The sequence below is a fragment of the Schistocerca gregaria genome, chromosome X, assembly GCF_023897955.1.
Source record: "Schistocerca gregaria isolate iqSchGreg1 chromosome X, iqSchGreg1.2, whole genome shotgun sequence".
NCBI classification, from domain to species: domain Eukaryota; kingdom Metazoa; phylum Arthropoda; class Insecta; order Orthoptera; family Acrididae; genus Schistocerca; species Schistocerca gregaria.
In genome coordinates, this window is record NC_064931.1 from 554,944,760 (window position 1) to 554,962,430 (window position 17,671).

Below are 17,671 nucleotides of genomic sequence, written 5' to 3' on the forward strand. Positions count from 1 at the left end.
AACTGTTCCTGGAATGAGCAATGCATAAACGAGCTGACAGTTCTTGGCACTGCCCGATAGTTTGAGAACATTTACAACTTGATTCAAGCACTGTACTGTATATCAGACACTACATGTTGTGTTTGCCGATAAAACTAAGAGGAACACAAAATTTTTATTTTTTCAACATGACTATCTGCTTTTGTGAACTGACTGGGACTTAGGTTTTGTCACTGTAAAATTCCAATTCACATAGAGACATGAGGCATTCCAAATTGTTGTGAAATTCTTTGCAGCATAACACATGATGTACTTGTCTCTACTCCTCTGTTGAGCAATGTGGTATCCACGAAGTTTGAAACTGCTTTGTTCCAGTGAGATTTTGCACATCAATGTAAATAGCAGAATAAGAGGAACTCCAAACCTCCTCTGTGATGGATTGATACCCATTGATATTTCTGCACCAATTTTCATACTACAGCAACATGCTCCACAGTTACCAACACAGGAGGACAATGTAAATGAGAAGCATCATTGAGGCTAAAGTTAATCCCTTGGAGTATTTTGATCATCAAAACATAGTACAGATATGTGGAAATGCTTTCCCAAAGTCAAATTACAATGAGAGTGAATTCACTCTCATAGTTCAATGCAAATTATAAAAGACTCTTGCTCACCAGCCTTCCACTGTGACATGTTTTACTTTCTGCCACTTTACAGGGATTTATAGGATATAGTAGTAATGTAGGCAGAGCCATAAATCTAGAGAGTTCATATGACTGTATTGATGAAATTAATGAAACTGCTTCAAATTTGGGGAGCAGGATGGCTCTCCAAATATAAAAAAAAGTATTTTAACATAAATGAAATTAATGAATCCAATTCAAGACAGAGATGAGTGGGCAGGAAGGTCTCTCCAAACATGCTTCTAACTGCTTAGGTGCTTACTAACAGTCCACTATCTACATAAAGTTCTCTTTAAAAGAAAAGACAATGATCATATGTAGTTCTTTCTACATGTCTTCACAATAGAGATCACATTTTATAACATGTTACATATCACTATTGAAAGAGTCCACAATCTTACACATATAGGTGTGTGTGTGTGTGTGTGTGTGTGTGTGTGTGTGTGTGTGTGTGTGTGTGTGTGTATTTATTTATAAATACCTGGTATGGATTCATGTAGCGAGGAAGACGCTTTCTCATTACTATATCTTCTCCCATTTCAACAGCTCTGTAAAAATTAAAACAAGGTCAAAATTTGGAAAAACAATATAGTAACTGAAGCATTTATTATGCATCACACCATAAATAAAATATTGACCCTTGAGAAGTGTATAACTGTTGCTAAGTTTTGACTTCAAGACGGAATAAAATATGAAGCATTGACTGCAACAATGTACTTAAAAATAAGCTGATTTTTAGCTTAAGAAGACCACCTAGGAAGTAACATTTGTCTGAAGATTTTCTGACAACTTAAATCTAATGCAGTGGAATATATAATGTTTACTCTTTTCACTCTTAAATGTTATTTTAATGACAACATTTGTAGTGTTTTGGGTTGCTGTAAGCCTTTGTAGTGCATAATCCTTTACCTCAAATGAGATGTAACATCATATTAAGCACACAGACAGAAGCTTTTGTATGGGTTATTGCCTCTATGTTGTGGCTCAATCATTTCTCAATTTTTTATATTGACAAAACAGTACAATTTCCAGCCACCAATAAGAATCATATATAGGAATAATCATTGTTGCTAATAAGCTGACATATGACAGATAATTACAGTTCCACTTCCACTGCCACCTGCTGATTTCTGTGGTTTTCATTTAATGTACTTTTGTATATTTTACTGAAATGCAACAGTTACAAGATGATCACTCATCATTGTGGATTCCCCAGACACAGCGACTGCCTTGGAGACAACAGAACCATTTTCTTCACTTTCTAGCACCAGGAAAAAATTATGTCTATCAACATCTGCTGCCTTTGCTTTTCTAAAATATTTCAGAAGAAAAATATATTAGAAGTGTTTCTTTCCATCCAACATTCACTCTTCTTCGGCACTCAAATGCTGCAAATCTTCTTCATGTTTAAAATATTTACAAGCACCACACTTCAAACACTGAGTGAAAGATGTGATAATCAGTGAACAATATCCTAGCAAGCCATTGTTGTAGAGATGAAAAAAAATACTAACACTGTGGTAACGTAAAATATGTTACATTAAGAATATACAATTTATACAAAATATAGAAGCAATAGAGTGTTCTACCATAATTATCCCAGTTGATGTATGATGACTACCGTAAAGAGTTACACCACCTAACATAAAAAGTGAAGAATCCAGATGAAACAGTCAGACATCAAAGTAAGTTCATGCACATACTCTCCATTGTCAGGTTTATAAATTCTGCAATTCTCTGTAACAGGTGGAATGGCCACCCGGGTGCAGTAATGTTGTCTGTGTTTAATGTTGTTACCAGGCCTGATACATATGGAATATAAGGAGCATGAACAGCTTGAGATAGATGAGTAACCACTATGAAAGACACAGATATGCCACATATTCATGTTATACAGCATTATCTGCACCTTATAGAGGTTGAAAGGGGCTTTATTGTGAGTCTCGATTTTGCTGGCTGATTGAATCGTGCAATATCCAGATTTTTTTGGGCATTCAGAAGTGACAGTGGCCTGATGTTGGAATACATGGTAATGTATATGATGTCAATGTTCTGGTAGAGTGTCTCAGACCACCACAGAGGAGGATCACTTTATTATACACCAGATACATCATTGCCCTTTCATATCTGTGCCTGCCAACTGAGAATATGTCGTGGCCTCCATGCAACATTCTGTGTCATTCTATATCATTGGTTGGAGACTAGCAGAAGATGGGCTACAGAACAGCCATAATATGTACAGTCTGCCATTAACCTCACATTACTCCCAGCTGTGGTTGGAGTGATTCCATGATTGGGAAGCTCGTACTGCTGATGAACAGTGTCACATTGTGTTCAGCAACAAAGTGCAATTCTATGCAAGTGCACATTTGGTGCCAACCTTGGGAAAGGTGCCATTCTTCCAATGTTTTGGAGAGGCACAGCAGTGTTACTCCTTGGTGTCATTATGTGGGTCTTATCAGGTATGACGTAAGGTCACCACTGATAGTGACTGAGGGAACTCTGATGGCACAGCAGTATGTCACAGACATTCTGCATCCTCATATTTTCTCTCTCATGTGACAGTATCACAGTGTCATCTTTCAACAGACCAATTCTCATTCACATCTGATACATATCTTCATGAACTATCTGCATGATGTTAAGGTACTTCAGTGACCAGCAATGTCCCAGATCTGTCACTAATAGAACATGTGTGAGACCAGCTTGAATGTCAAATCCATCCCATTGTCATTTTCGAGTTACAACAGTTGTTGGTCAGCTTGCATTAGGAGAGGATACTATGGCTTTGTGGCACCCTTCGTAACTGAAGCAGTGCATTCATCCAGATTAGAGGGGATGCAACACTATACTGCTAAGTGGGCTCTTATTACCAAGTTATTTGTAAATTTGACTCAGTTTTGCAGCCAATGAAATAATATCACATATACTCTCAGTCTGTGAAATTTTGATTTGTTTCCTGTAACCCTTCTGTGTGATTCGCTTTTATTGTCAGTGAGAGTATATTCAAATATAAAGAGCTGATATCCCCTTCCATAGCCAAGAATATTAATATACACTAGCACAGTTGTCACAAATCCTGCTATTGTAATAATTTTATGTCCTCTTATTCAGGTAATAGGGGTTGAATACAATTATTGACAACAAGACTGTGTGTAGGTATTCTGTGTAAAATTTAAAAACTCTGGAAGTTTCATTAAGTAAACACATTGATAAATATGACACATCTGTTATATGGAAACCTGAAGCTGTTTCAGCTGAGTGTGGTATTTTCTAATTAATACCCTGTCTCTTCCTGTGTGTTTCATAATCACAAATACCAATGCAGGATTTGATGGGGTGTTTGAGCACTAAACTTAAAAGTTTTTCCAATATAACACTACATACACAATGTTATGCTTCACAAGCACACATCACATTCATCACACATGTCACAATCATTGCCCCATAAATGTGAGACAAATGCACACCGCATACATTACACTAAGGAAAGAAGAGTGATACTGTGTCAATATTCAGTACACCTCACAAAAACATGGAAGTTGTTCACAGCAGTTGAACTAATGACAAAGTTTAAAATGCCCTTACTCACAGGACTAGGAGCATGTTTCCATCAAATATGTACCAAAATTATCACTAAAGATGAATTTATGTGCTTGATGATTATAACCCTTTGGAATGAAAACATACAATTTTTTGGAAGAACTACTTAGCTTAGATGCATGTGCTATACATAAAAACATGATAAACTAGAAATGATGATAATATTACAATAATAAAAATGTAAAACGAAAACTGGGGCTAACAGGGCCCCAAGTCAGAGTATAATATATTCTGCTTATGGTCCTGCTCAGCTGTTAATCCATATTCAACAATACTGATAATAATCTGAATATACACTCCTGGAAATGGAAAAAAGAACACATTGACACCGGTGTGTCAGACCCACCATACTTGCTTCGGACACTGCGAGAGGGCTGTACAAGCAATGATCACACGCACGGCACAGCGGACACACCAGGAACTGCGGTGTTGGCCGTCGAATGGCGCTAGCTGCGCAGCATTTGTTCACCGCCACCGTCAGTGTCAGCCAGTTTGCTGTGGCATATGGAGCTCCATCGCGGTCTTTAACACTGGTAGCATGCCGCGACAGCGTGGACGTGAACCGTATGTGCAGTTGACGGACTTTGAGCGAGGGCGTATAGTGGGCATGCGGGAGGCCAGGTGGATGTACCGCCGAATTGCTCAACACATGGGGCGTGAGGTCTCCACAGTACATCAATGTTGTCGCCAGTGGTCGGCGGAAGGTGCACGTGCCCGTCGACCTGGGACCGAACCGCAGCGACGCACGGATGCACGCCAAGACCGTAGGATCCTACACAGTGCCGTAGGGGACCGCGCCGCCACTTCCCAGCAAATTAGGGACACTTTTGCGCCTGGGGTATCGGCGAGGACCATTCGCAACCGTCTCCATGAAGCTGGGCTACGGTCCCGCACACTGTTAGGCCGTCTTCCGCTCACGCCCCAACATTGTGCAGACCGCCTCCAGTGGTGTCGCGACAGGCGTGAATGAAGGGACGAATGGAGACGTGTCGTCTTCAGCGATGAGAGTCGCTTCTGCCTTGTTGCCAATGATGGTCGTATGCATGTTTGGCGCCGTGTAGGTGAGGGCCACAATCAGGACTGCATATGACCAAGGCACACAGGGCTAACACCTGGCATCATGGTGTGGGGAGCGATCTCCTACACTGGCCGTACACCTCTGGTGATCATCGAGGGGACACTGAATAGTGCACGGTACATCCAAACCGTCATCGAACCCATCGTTCTACCATTCCTAGACCGGCAAGGGAACTTGCTGTTCCAACAGGACAATGCACGTCCACATGTATCCCGTGCCACCCAACGTGCTCTAGAAGGTGTAAGTCAACTACCCTAGCCAGCAAGATCTCCGGATCTCTCCCACATTGAGCATGTTTGGGACTGGATGAAGCGTCGTCTCACGCAGTCTGCATGTCCAGCACGAATGCTGGTCCAACTGAGGCGCCAGGTGGAAATGGCATGGCAAGCCATTCCACAGGACTACATCCAGCATCTCTACGATCGTCTCCATGGAAGAATAGCAGCCTGCATTGCTGCGAAAGGTGGATATACACTGTACTAGTGCCGACATTGTGCATGCTCTGTTGCCTGTGTCTATGTGCCTGTGGTTCTGTCAGTGTGATCATGTGATGTATCTGACCCCAGGAATGTGTCAATAAAGTTTCCCCTTCCTGGGACAATAAATTCACGGTGTTCTTATTTCAATTTCCAGGAGCAACAAAATTTTAGATGATGCTACTCAAAGCACTTTCAGAAGAAAAGACACTGACCCTGAATGAGTGGAACAAATTTTTAAAATGCCGTATGTATACAATGGGGCCTGGAAAAGTCTGAGACAGTCAGGCACAAATTTTGACATAGGTAACTAGGACATGATATGAGCCCATGGCTAAGTATGCCATCATGAAAATATTTGAGTCTTCTTCACGGGGGATGGCAGATCCATAAATAGATGAAGCAACCTATCATAAATGCAGTCATATACATAATGTTTTGCAGTTTATCCACTGAGAATACTAACTAAACAATTTACTGGCAGATTTGAATTACAAAACACTAATGTGACAGAAACTACCTCCATCCTGATAGGCATTGCTGCACCAAATACAAAAAATCTGGTAACCAATTCCAAATAAAGAGAGCCTATAAATAAAGGTATCATCAAAGAAATAAAAATAAGAGGATTGCAAAAAATATGAATACTCTGACAACAGTATCAATACTAGATCCCAGTATAATCTGAAGACTGTTATAACAGAAGCTGAAACTGGATGTTATGTTCTACTGGAAACCACAGAAGGTGGCCGTATTATTTTACTGGTGGAGTCTTGGAGAAAAGAAGATGTAAAAATGATTTTAACTAAAATGAATCAATGAAAAGAAATCCAAAATTAGTATTTTTATCTGAGTCTAACCTCATATCACTCTAATTACATTTCTGACCTGTTTACAAATACATTATGTCAGTTCTACAATAAAACTCAAAAATCTCAGGCACCAATGACACTATGTCACAGTCAGCTTGAACTGTTATCTTTGTGGTCCCCTTAGCCCCTTCTACATCACATGTGTATTAGAAAAATGAGGCATTCAATTTCTGAAAAAATTTAGTGAAGAAATGATTTATGGCTTTCATAATAAGTAAGATGACAACGTTTGTCCTTAGCAGACACTGTCTGTTTACTTTGTTTGCTCTGTTCTTGACATTCTTATGCACATTTATTTTTATGAGACATTCTCTGAAAAATCTTTCTTTGGTGAATGTATGTTTTAACGTGCTCTTGTAGTGGTGTACCTTTTACAGAGGCAGTTTACATCCATTTACGATATAACCATTGAACATAATCCACTAACTCATTTGGATAAATGAAGGAAATTTCTCATGGCCTTGTAGAAGGTACTACACTGGGGTGACAAGAGTCATGGGACAGTGATATGTACACATACAGATGTGGTAGAAATGCATACACAATGTATGAAAGGGCAGTGCACAGACAGAGCAGCCATTTCTAATTGGATGATTCATGTGAAAAAGTTTCTCATATGAATACGGCTGCAAAACAGGAATTAACAGATTTTAATTGTGGAATGGTAGTTGGAGCTAGTCATTCCATTTCAAAAATCGTCAGGCAATTCAATATTCTAAGATCCACAGTGTCAAGAGTGTGTTGAGAATATCAAATTTCAGGCACTACCTCTCATCACAGACAACACAGTAGCTGATAATGTACACTTAATGACTAAGGTCAGCAGGGCTTGTGAAGAGTTGTCAATGGTAACAGACAAACAACACTATGCAAATAACTGCAGAAATCAGTGTGGGTTGTTTGACAAACAAATCTGTTAGGACAGTGCTGTGTAATATAGCGTCAATGGATTATTGCAGTAGACAACCAATGCGAGTGTCTTTGCTAACACCATGAGATCACCTTCAGCGCCTCTTGCAGGCTTGTGACCGTATTGGTTGGACCCGAGATGACTGGAAAACTGTGGTCTGGTCAGATGAGTCCTAATTTCAGTTGATAAGAGCTGATGGTTGGGTTTGAGTGTGACACAGACTCTACAAAGCCATGGACTCAAGTTGTCAACAAGACACCATGAAAGATGGTGGTGCCTTCATAATGGTGAGTGGTGCATTCACATGGAATCAACTGTGTTCTCTGATCCAACTGAACTGATCATCGGCTGGATATGGCTAAGTTTGGCTACTTGGAGACCATTTGCAGCCATTCATGGACTTCATGTTCCCAGACAGGTCACCAGGCCACAATTGTTCAAGATTGGTTTGGAGAATATTCTGGACAATTTGAGTGAATGACTTGCCCAACGTGACTTCCATCGAACATTTATGGTACATAACTGAGAGGTCAGTATCTGCACAAAATCCTCTACCGGCAACACTTTCATAATTATGGATGGCTACAGAGGCAGTGTGGCTCAATATTTCTGCAGAGGACTTCCAGTGGCTTGTTGAGGCCATGTCATGTTGAGTTGCTGCCAAGCAAAAGTAGGTCCGACATAATATTAGGGGGTATCCCATGACTTTTGTCACCTCATTGTATCTTGCCATCAAGTGACAACACAACAACACAACAGAAAATGTAAATAAAGATGGCTAGTCACATTTTTGAATGTCAACCTTGTTAGATAGGAGTCTAGTGTCTTAAAAATGTGCAGTTTCACTTCACCTGTGGCAGTGGACACTGCTGAGATAATGTAATAAGCCAACAAGAGATTGGGGTGAGTTTTATATTAAAAAATAGAGGAAGGGAGAAATGGGGAAGCTTTTCTGTCATGTTGGAAAATATTAATGACCAAACCTCACATCATCAGAATATGATGTATATCAATCAGTGCTTTTGTGAACTATACAATAAGCATTACAGTTTTAAGCGAGAACATCAGAATGTTTTAAACCTATTCTGGATAATATATAAAGTTCTTAACATGTAAGGGTAACTTCAACACTTCAGCCACGTGTTTTAAATTTGTTGTACTTCTGAAATACTCATTCCAGGAAGCAAAAGTTGATTCAGCATGTAACTCACCAAACAAATAAGCATCTTGAGAAAAACTGGTTATGTGTTCATACTTATAGTCTTGTAAAATTAGAATCGAACTGAACAAATGTATGTGCAGGTGTCATCAGGGCTGATTTTCTCCACAACTTTCTATTGTCTGCTGATCTCTACAATGGGAAGCAGCTATCATCAACTGAAGTAGAAACACATGTCATATTGTACAGAATTTTTCCAGAGATCACGTGTGCAGAGGAATGCAAGAGTGATACAATGCATTATATCTGAACATCATCTGGACCACCACTTGGTGCTAAGCCTCACTAACTCCAGAGAAATGTTTGGTACCACAGGTGGACATAAACAGGCAGATTCAAGCAGGTATAAAGGCACCCTCCAATATTCAGTGGGGCTTGCCGCATCATATCGTTTTGAAGAAAAACAATCCATGGCATCTGTATGGTACCTGCAGAGCTCTAAATGCAAGAACAGTGCCTGATAGATATCCCACTCTGCATGTGATGGACTCCAATAATGCAGTTGCAAAAACACAGTTATTTAGCTTCATTAATTATGAGAAAGCTTACACACACATACCAGTAGCTCAAGAACATGTCAGAAACACAGCTGTCAGTATCCTGTTCGGTGTGTGGTGCCTCACAGTTTGAATAACCTGACGCAAACCTGGCAATAAATCATCCATCAAGTCCTCTGTGGCTTGGATTTTGTGTTCTGTTGTATACACGATATTTTGGTGTTCTCTTCTTCACCAGAACAACACAAGACCCATCTCAGGCAGCTTTTCTAATGCCTACAACAATACAGTATAGTCATCAACAAGGACAAATCCATTTTAGGTAGAGACAACATGAACTTTCTTGGCTTTAAGATATCTGCAGCAGGCATAGCTCCTATGCCACAGAAAATGTCAAACATATGAAACATGCCAGTGCCACAAACCTAAAAAGATCTTAGGTGTTTTTTAGAACTGCTTAATAACTATAGATAGCTTTTCCCCTAGCCATAGCACTACAAGGACCACTATCTGACATTTTAAAAAGGCAAGCATATGGCAGGTAGACAGAGAACGAAGTGGATGCCCGAGCACTTTGTAGCCTTCCATAACATCAAGTAATATGCAGCTCACACTGTTCTTCTCATCCATTCTGAGCCTGATGCACCACTAGCTTTAATGGTGGAGGTCAGTCAGATATCCATACGACTAGCATTGCACTAATTAGTAAATGGAGCCTTTTTTTCCTTTTTCAGATACACTTCCACAACAAAAGTGGAGCATTATAGGTAGAGAATTGTATGCAATCTGTGCTGCAATACAACACATGAGAGGCTCTGTGGAAGGCAAGCACTCCACTGTCTACACAGACCATGCTCCTTTAACCACTTTCTTTTCAAAGATCACAGCACACAGCTTGGCTAGAAAATGCCGACAGGCACATTACATCTCTCAGTTCCATGAGATATATCAGCAGCAACAAAAACATTGTGGCTGACTTCTTCATGCACTGCTGTGCAAGCATGAGCGTTATTCCTTAGAAACACACAGCCGAGCAACAATACAATGACAGCAACTTGCACCTGCTGCTTGCACAGTAAATGAGCAGCCTCAACCTCTCACAGGTTTATGTGCCAGTACTACAAACTTTATTGTGGTGTGATACATCCTGCATCATGCATCATGTGTACATATTCAGACATTTGTGGTGCCAGGTCTCCACAACTTTCCATAATGTAGCACATGCGGGGGAGTGAGAGCCACCTTCAGATTGCTCACAAAGAAGGCAATTTGGCATCAAAAAATATTGCTGAATATGGGCTCCATCATGTGAGACATGTCACCATGCAAGATTGACAGGCATATATCAGCACCATCAGGCGCCATCAACACACCCATGGTGCATTTTGTGATTGTCAATTTGGATTTGGTGGGACCTTGCTGAAGTCCAGACAGTATAATCACTTATTGAGAGTGACAGACAGATGTACCCTCTGATTGGAAAATATTTCTACCACAGACATGCCAGGAGAAACAATGGTCAGAGCTTTTATCAACTACTGGATCACAAGATTTGGTGTGCCTCAGACAATAACAATTGATTGTGGGAGGCAATTCGAGTTACTGTTGTTCCAAAAGCTTCTACAGCTATGTGGGTGCTCATTTATCAGAACCACTAGCTACAATCAAGCAAGCAACAGGATGGTAGGAAGGTTCCACAGAACTTTGAAGGCATGTATAATGTGAATGGGAGATCAGCGTGTAGATTCATTTTTGTTGGTGCTGTTAGGGCTGGGAACAGCCGTTAAAGGGGATTTGGAGCTCTGCAGCACAACTGCTATACAGAGAAAATCTAAAACTCCTGGCTCAGCTCATTAATATATATATATATATATATATATATATATATATATATATTTCAAATGAAGAAGCCGCAATGGACTTCAGCCAGTTGGCCAACAGGACTGAAAATACATGGAGATAAATAACTCTTTATCCACAAGGACCTGCTGACAACAACACATGCCTGGCTGAGCACATTTACAACCTCTGTACATAGGAACATACAGAGTTCTCCAATGATGCATCAATATATTCAAAATAGAGTGGAATGGTAAATTACAAGACTGTTTCTACTGAACACCTGAAACCAACCTATGCCGAAGAGGACATGACGGCCCAGCAGCCACCAGTCATGGCATCTAGATCCGCAGCAATAGAAAACAAAATTTCCTAACCACACAGGAATGTGGCCACAGAAAATCTTGTTATTTGTTGTTTTTCAGGGCACTCAGTGTCAAGGTTATTAGCACCCAGAGGATGTGGAGAATGCTTACGCCACTAGTCAGACATACCAATGGATACAGACACAATCCCTGATGTGATAAGTGGTGGTCTCAAGGACTGGAAGAACTGTGAAACACTAGTTCCCTGACATCCCCGGTGCTTCAGGATTAAAAACGGAGGAGTCTGTGTAGCAACCTCAGTGATCAACCAATCAGTTGTGGACAATAAAACATAAATAGTGTGCGATATCTTTAAGAGCACTTTTATTTTGTTATAGCTGCTTGACACACACTTCTATATTGTGACATGTTTTTGTACAGTCTAAATTATTGCGAAATAAATGTGGCATATTCAAGACAGTGGTTGATTCAGTTAGAAAGCCTGTCGACTTACCTTACAAGCTAAAATCCTACAATGCTAACATGGATCGTAGTATAAGAAAAGCTACAATTTTGTTACTAGATGGCATTTGCCTTGACCACTACATGTCATTCCACTTCAGAATGTACCACAAAAAATTTAACACAGTTATACAATCTGTCTTTAATGTACAGGTATGATCTACTGTGTCACACTATTTGGATCAAGATATAATATTTAATATTGCTGGCATTATGAGAATGTATAATTTTATACAGAGTAACATAAAAACTTATTTTTCTTAGACAATTTCAGTTGAAAAAATGTAGAATTTGTTGTGGGACATTGTGGAATTTTCCTGCTTCAGCCCCTATAGTTTCATGAAGCTCCAATAGCTGGTGGTGCTATATGTAGCATTCAAAATGGCATCTGTAATAGAGCTGCATTTAGAGCAGAGAGCTGTTATTGGCTTTCTTTTGACAGAAAACCAGAGCATTGTCAATTTGCATACACACTTGCAGAACGTCTATGGAGACTTTGTAGTGCACAAAAGCATGGTGAGTCACTGGACAAGGCATCTGTGATCCCATAACAAAGTCGTGCACATCTGTCTGATGTCTGCAAATCAGCCGGCAGCACCCTGCTGCAACTCCTGTAATGTGGAAGCATGTGCACACATTCATTCAAAGTGACTGATGCACCACAATCAAACACCTTGCTGCATAACTGTATGTCTGGTTTGGTGGTACTTACACACTTGTCCACCAGTTGGGGTTCTCAAAGGTGTGGGTCCATTGTGTTCCTTGACACCTAACAGAAGACCATAAACAGCAATGAAGCATCACCTGTGTGCAATTCCTCACATTTTATGAGGCTAATCATGACAATTTTCTGTCAAACACCATCACAGGTGATGAAACAAGGAGTCATCATTCCAAACTGGAAACAAAATGGTAATCTGTGGAGTGGCACAACACCACCCATCCTCCAAAGAAAAAGTTTAAAGTCACACCCTCAGCCAGTAAACTTATGGTGATGGTCTTCTGGTACTCTGATTGGATTGTTCTGTTTGATTCCTTACTTGGGGTGCAACATCAACTTAGGAGGGTATTGTGCTACCTTCAGGAAACTGAAAAAATGACTTCAGCATGTTCATTGCCACAAAACTGCAAGCGAACTTCTCTTCTCCATGATAATGGGAGGCCTCACACATGTCTGCACACTTAAGCAGAGCTCACAAAACTTCACTGGGCTGTTCCTCCTCACCCATCCTACAGACCAAATCTTGCACCTTCCAACTTCCATCTGTTTGGCCCAATGAAGAATGCACTTGCACGAAGCACTACATCAATGATGGGGAGGTTATTGATACAGCAAGATGTTGGCCCCAATGTCAACCAGTAGGGCAGTACCATGTGGGCACACAGGCCCCCTCAGTACAGTGGCATAAGGCTGTCTTATTGAATGGAAATTATGTTGCAAAATAGAGTTTTGTACTCACAAGGGTGGAGAATTATATGGTATATTGGAATCTTGAATAAAACCTTCCTGCATTCATATTTAAAAAAAATGTGTTGCATTACTTATTGAATGCCTCTCAAAGTATTTATGGACTGACAACATTATTGTCATCACCAGATGATTTACTTGATTATAGCTTCAATTTAAATAACTTTCTAAACCATTTAAGATACATCTTCCTTTAAGATATTATAATACAACGACATTCATATATAGATACATATATAATAGATTAGTAAAAGAATTTTATGGGTGTCATATCTCTGTGTATACCTTTTTACTCCATCAGATGCCATTCCCACAATATCAAGAACACCTCCACTAGGTTTAGTAATGAGGCTCATTAAACCTTTTCCAGTACCTCTGAAAAATCCTTCAACTCCATCTTGTTGTGCACCTAGAATGAAATGTCCAGTTTTATAGTAAATAATGCCACAAGGAGCACTCATTTATGATGTAACCACATACACAGCACTATAAAAATAAGCAATACATGCGACATTTACATCTCATGCTTTGCTGTCATGCACACATCACATTGTTTGGATTTGATGCCAGATGTGAAACATTTGACAAACATACCTAAATTTCTGCTCAAAAATAGTTAGACTGAATTTACCATATTTTTAAATAAGTTATGTTAGGGCCACATTGTATTTCTGTTTGTGTCAGTAAAGGTACAAACGACATTAAGTCAACCCCAAGATGTTTCATATAATTATTGTAAACTTTAAGCATTTATATATTGTATGAAAGTGCTAAATAATAAAAATAATGTGAATAAATGTACTATGTCCTGCACATAAATGAAAATTTGCAATTTTTTGTGTGTTTGTAAATTCAGCCTCATTAATATGCTGCCACAGCAATGTATCAAAACTGGGGTATGATTCATTACTTCTGCACTGAGATGCTACATGTGTCATAAGATCTATTGTACCTGGTAATTAACACTAGAATGGTGCAAGGTGTCAAAATGACACCTGTTGTACTTTGTTCTTCAATGTGATATCCATTTAGTTTGATTTGTTCATGAAATCATATGACTTTTTCCAACTTTTTCTCCTGTACAGTGGTGAATTAAGATTCACACAATATTTATATTTCCTTGTACCAAGAATGGTGGACAAGGTCAATTTGACATTACTGTAATTTCTCTTCTGAATATGTAAATAATCAGCAGTCACTCAGAGTTGTTTGTGCTCATTTCTACATCTTGGCATATACATATCACAGTCTGCCATAGTTTATTTTGTGTCATTCACGTAATATTCTTCGTCAATGAAAGACATTTCCAAACATGTCTTGGCAATGTGAACATTCAGATGAAGAAATGTTATGTCTCTTAGAGAGTTCTGATGTTGAATCAGAAATAGGCTTCACAGGTGAACATGAGGATTTTGTTAAAAAAAAAAAAAAAAAAAAAAAAGGGGGTAGATGACTGGAGTGGAATTAGTAGATAATTCAGGTATTGATCTACATTAATCATCACCTCACCTCTCTTTCAGGCCCAAAAAATCTTTACAAAGATCATGGCTATGGATGGAAATGAGTGGGAGATTACCAGTTTTCACCTTCTGGAAGAAGGTCAGTGGTGAACATTCTGAACGAGAGATGTGGTCCTACTACTTACACTTGCCAATGAATATATGACTCTCTCATCAGTGCTTTTTGTCTTATTATGATGAAGTGATGCTACATCTCATGAAGAAGCACCCAGAATCAAATATTTTCAAAGTACCAAAACATAATTATTGGACCATGTCAATTGAGGAACTGTAAAAATGGTAACTGTCATATATACAGGCATTATCATTTGTACAAATGGTATGTCTGTGGATCATCTTCAGTCATATTTTTTGGGGTCTACTTTCATCAGAGACATTAGGTCAAGGGACTGATTTCTGGAGCTTCTCGTACTTCTCAGTTTTGGTAAAAATCTACCTAAGCTGAATGCCTGCCAGCCAACAAAGTCACTCTAGTATTTGTCATTTGGGGAAGTTAATGGAAAACAGTAGTTTCTTACTGCTGTGGAGAAAATGTAACCACAGAAGTGGTACTATTACTGATCAAAACAAAATGCATGTGCACTCACTTCATGCCCATCAAACCTGAGAAATATAGTCTCACATTCAGGACTGCTGATGGTGTATCAACAAAATACACATGTAATGCTTTCCCATACAATGAAAAAGAGAACATGTATAGAGAGAAGCAACCACTCAGACAGTACTTCATTCTGTGTCTCATGGAGATATTTCTAAATCAAAGATGGAAAGTGACAGCAGATAAGTTAACAATTTCCCTTCAGTTTGCTCCGAAGCTTAAATAGAAGAAAATTTCATTAGTTGGTACAATGAAAAAGATCCATTATGAAATGCTTGTTGAGGTAAAGAAGCCAAATGCTGACATACACTCCACTACCATCTGCACCAGACTGGCAACACAGATTGCACTGTGTCTAAATACAAAGATAAGAAGAATAAAAACGTAATTCTTCTGAGTACACTGCATGCTGGAGTAGCAATAAGCAACACAGGAAGGTAGGAACAATGAAACCATAATATTCTACAATGCAACAATGTATGATGTGGATGTGATTGATCAAATGACCTATAAACATACTGAAAAGGTTGTGGGTAGGTGATGGCTGATGCATGTATTCTACGACATCTTGGACATGGGAGCAATAAATACATGGGCCACCTACAAAGTATGAATGGACAAGAAACTAGAAAGGAAGAAGTTCATACTTCAGCTGTCAAATGAACTCAAGGGAACAAAAGAGCTGGAAAAAGAACAGACAAAAGAAGAGTATACATGATCAAAATCATCTAAAAGGTGGAACAAGTGCCAAATAATCCTCTGCAAAGGCAACAAGACCAGTAACAACTGTGTAAAGTATGACAAAGCCATTTGTGGAAAATGTGTGCATAAAATACAGGTCACTTGTACTAAGTGTGTCTAGCAGATTCCAATGAGTTGAATAAAAAGTACAACAAAGCCATGTGTAGAACACATGTGAGTACAGTATGGACAATATAAACTAATTTCCCCTAGAAGGTTCTACAAACCGTTAATATATGGGAGTCTACAGTTTAGGCAACTTGTTAACATGAGCAACTATCAGTCGGTATGACTTTTTTTGCTGGAATAGGTGATGTATTAATTATTGTGTTAAATAATTATTATTATGGTAACTTATAAAAACGTAGGGATTAACATCCACTAAAATAAAGTGTTTACTGAAGCCAAATATGAAATGATTTTATATAGAGTCAAAATGACCCCTTTCTTCAATGTTAGAAACCCCACGGTTCTAGTGTTAAACAGCAAACAGCATTTGATAGTGACAGTACAGTTCATCTGATGACATCAGAAATCCAGTGCACTCATTCTTCAGAAGACAAACATGTGCCCATCATTTTCACACAAATCCTATTTGCTCTCATTGCATAAGACACACGAAAGGCAGAAATAAAAACAAGACTGCAGGAGATAGATTTCATGTAAACATAAATCTATTGGTATTTCATTGTTCTGAGATACCAGATGATTTCATTGTTCTGAGATACCAGATGCTTATGCCTGCAGAATATACCTTAGTAGAATTTTTAAACCAGTGCATGCATATTACCTAGTTAATTTGTACTTAATGCATTATGGACTTTTTAAATTCACTTGAGACAACAGAATGCTGTATAGGTGGGAAGCCACCACTCTCAAACAAGGAAAGGTGGATAAATGGAAACTTTAAGTCAAGTATTATTAGACAGGAGAAGGGAAAAATGTCAAGCTATGTTACAAACATTTCAATAACTTTGAAACATCCACCTTGCACACCACACACAATTTTCAGATTGAAAGGTCATATGACATATCAAACAGACAGAGAACTGCACAAGAAAAACAATGGTGTCTTCCATTTGGGCATAACTTTATTTAGTGTCAGCTTATGTCACATTTTATACTGAAATAGACCAATGCTGGTGATAAAACATAAAAGACTACAGGATGTACTTGACATGCCATCCAGCATGTTGTATGGTTACTGTTATCCACTTCACCCATTCCTTACATACTAGAATGTCAGCACCAGCATCAACAATCTGTTTCTTGTCGTGTGCACAAGGCTTCACATACACAATTAGCTTCACACATTTTCCCAGATAGTAATCTAGTTATTGCACCAACACCTTTCCTAA

At 39.1% G+C, this 17,671-nt stretch overlaps 1 protein-coding gene across 3 annotated transcripts in view; it reads right to left on the bottom strand.

The window, feature by feature from the left end:
• Positions 1 to 17,671, bottom strand: part of LOC126297832 (intermembrane lipid transfer protein VPS13A-like) — a 759,301-nt gene that overhangs the window by 41,356 nt on the left and 700,274 nt on the right. For all 3 annotated transcript variants that reach the window (XM_049989081.1, XM_049989080.1, XM_049989079.1), the window contains 2 exons: positions 13,740 to 13,863; positions 1,147 to 1,213 (listed from right to left, as the gene is read on the bottom strand). In XM_049989081.1, the coding sequence (XP_049845038.1) occupies positions 1,147 to 1,213; positions 13,740 to 13,863 (191 nt within the window). The remainder of the gene's footprint in view (positions 1 to 1,146; positions 1,214 to 13,739; positions 13,864 to 17,671) is intronic.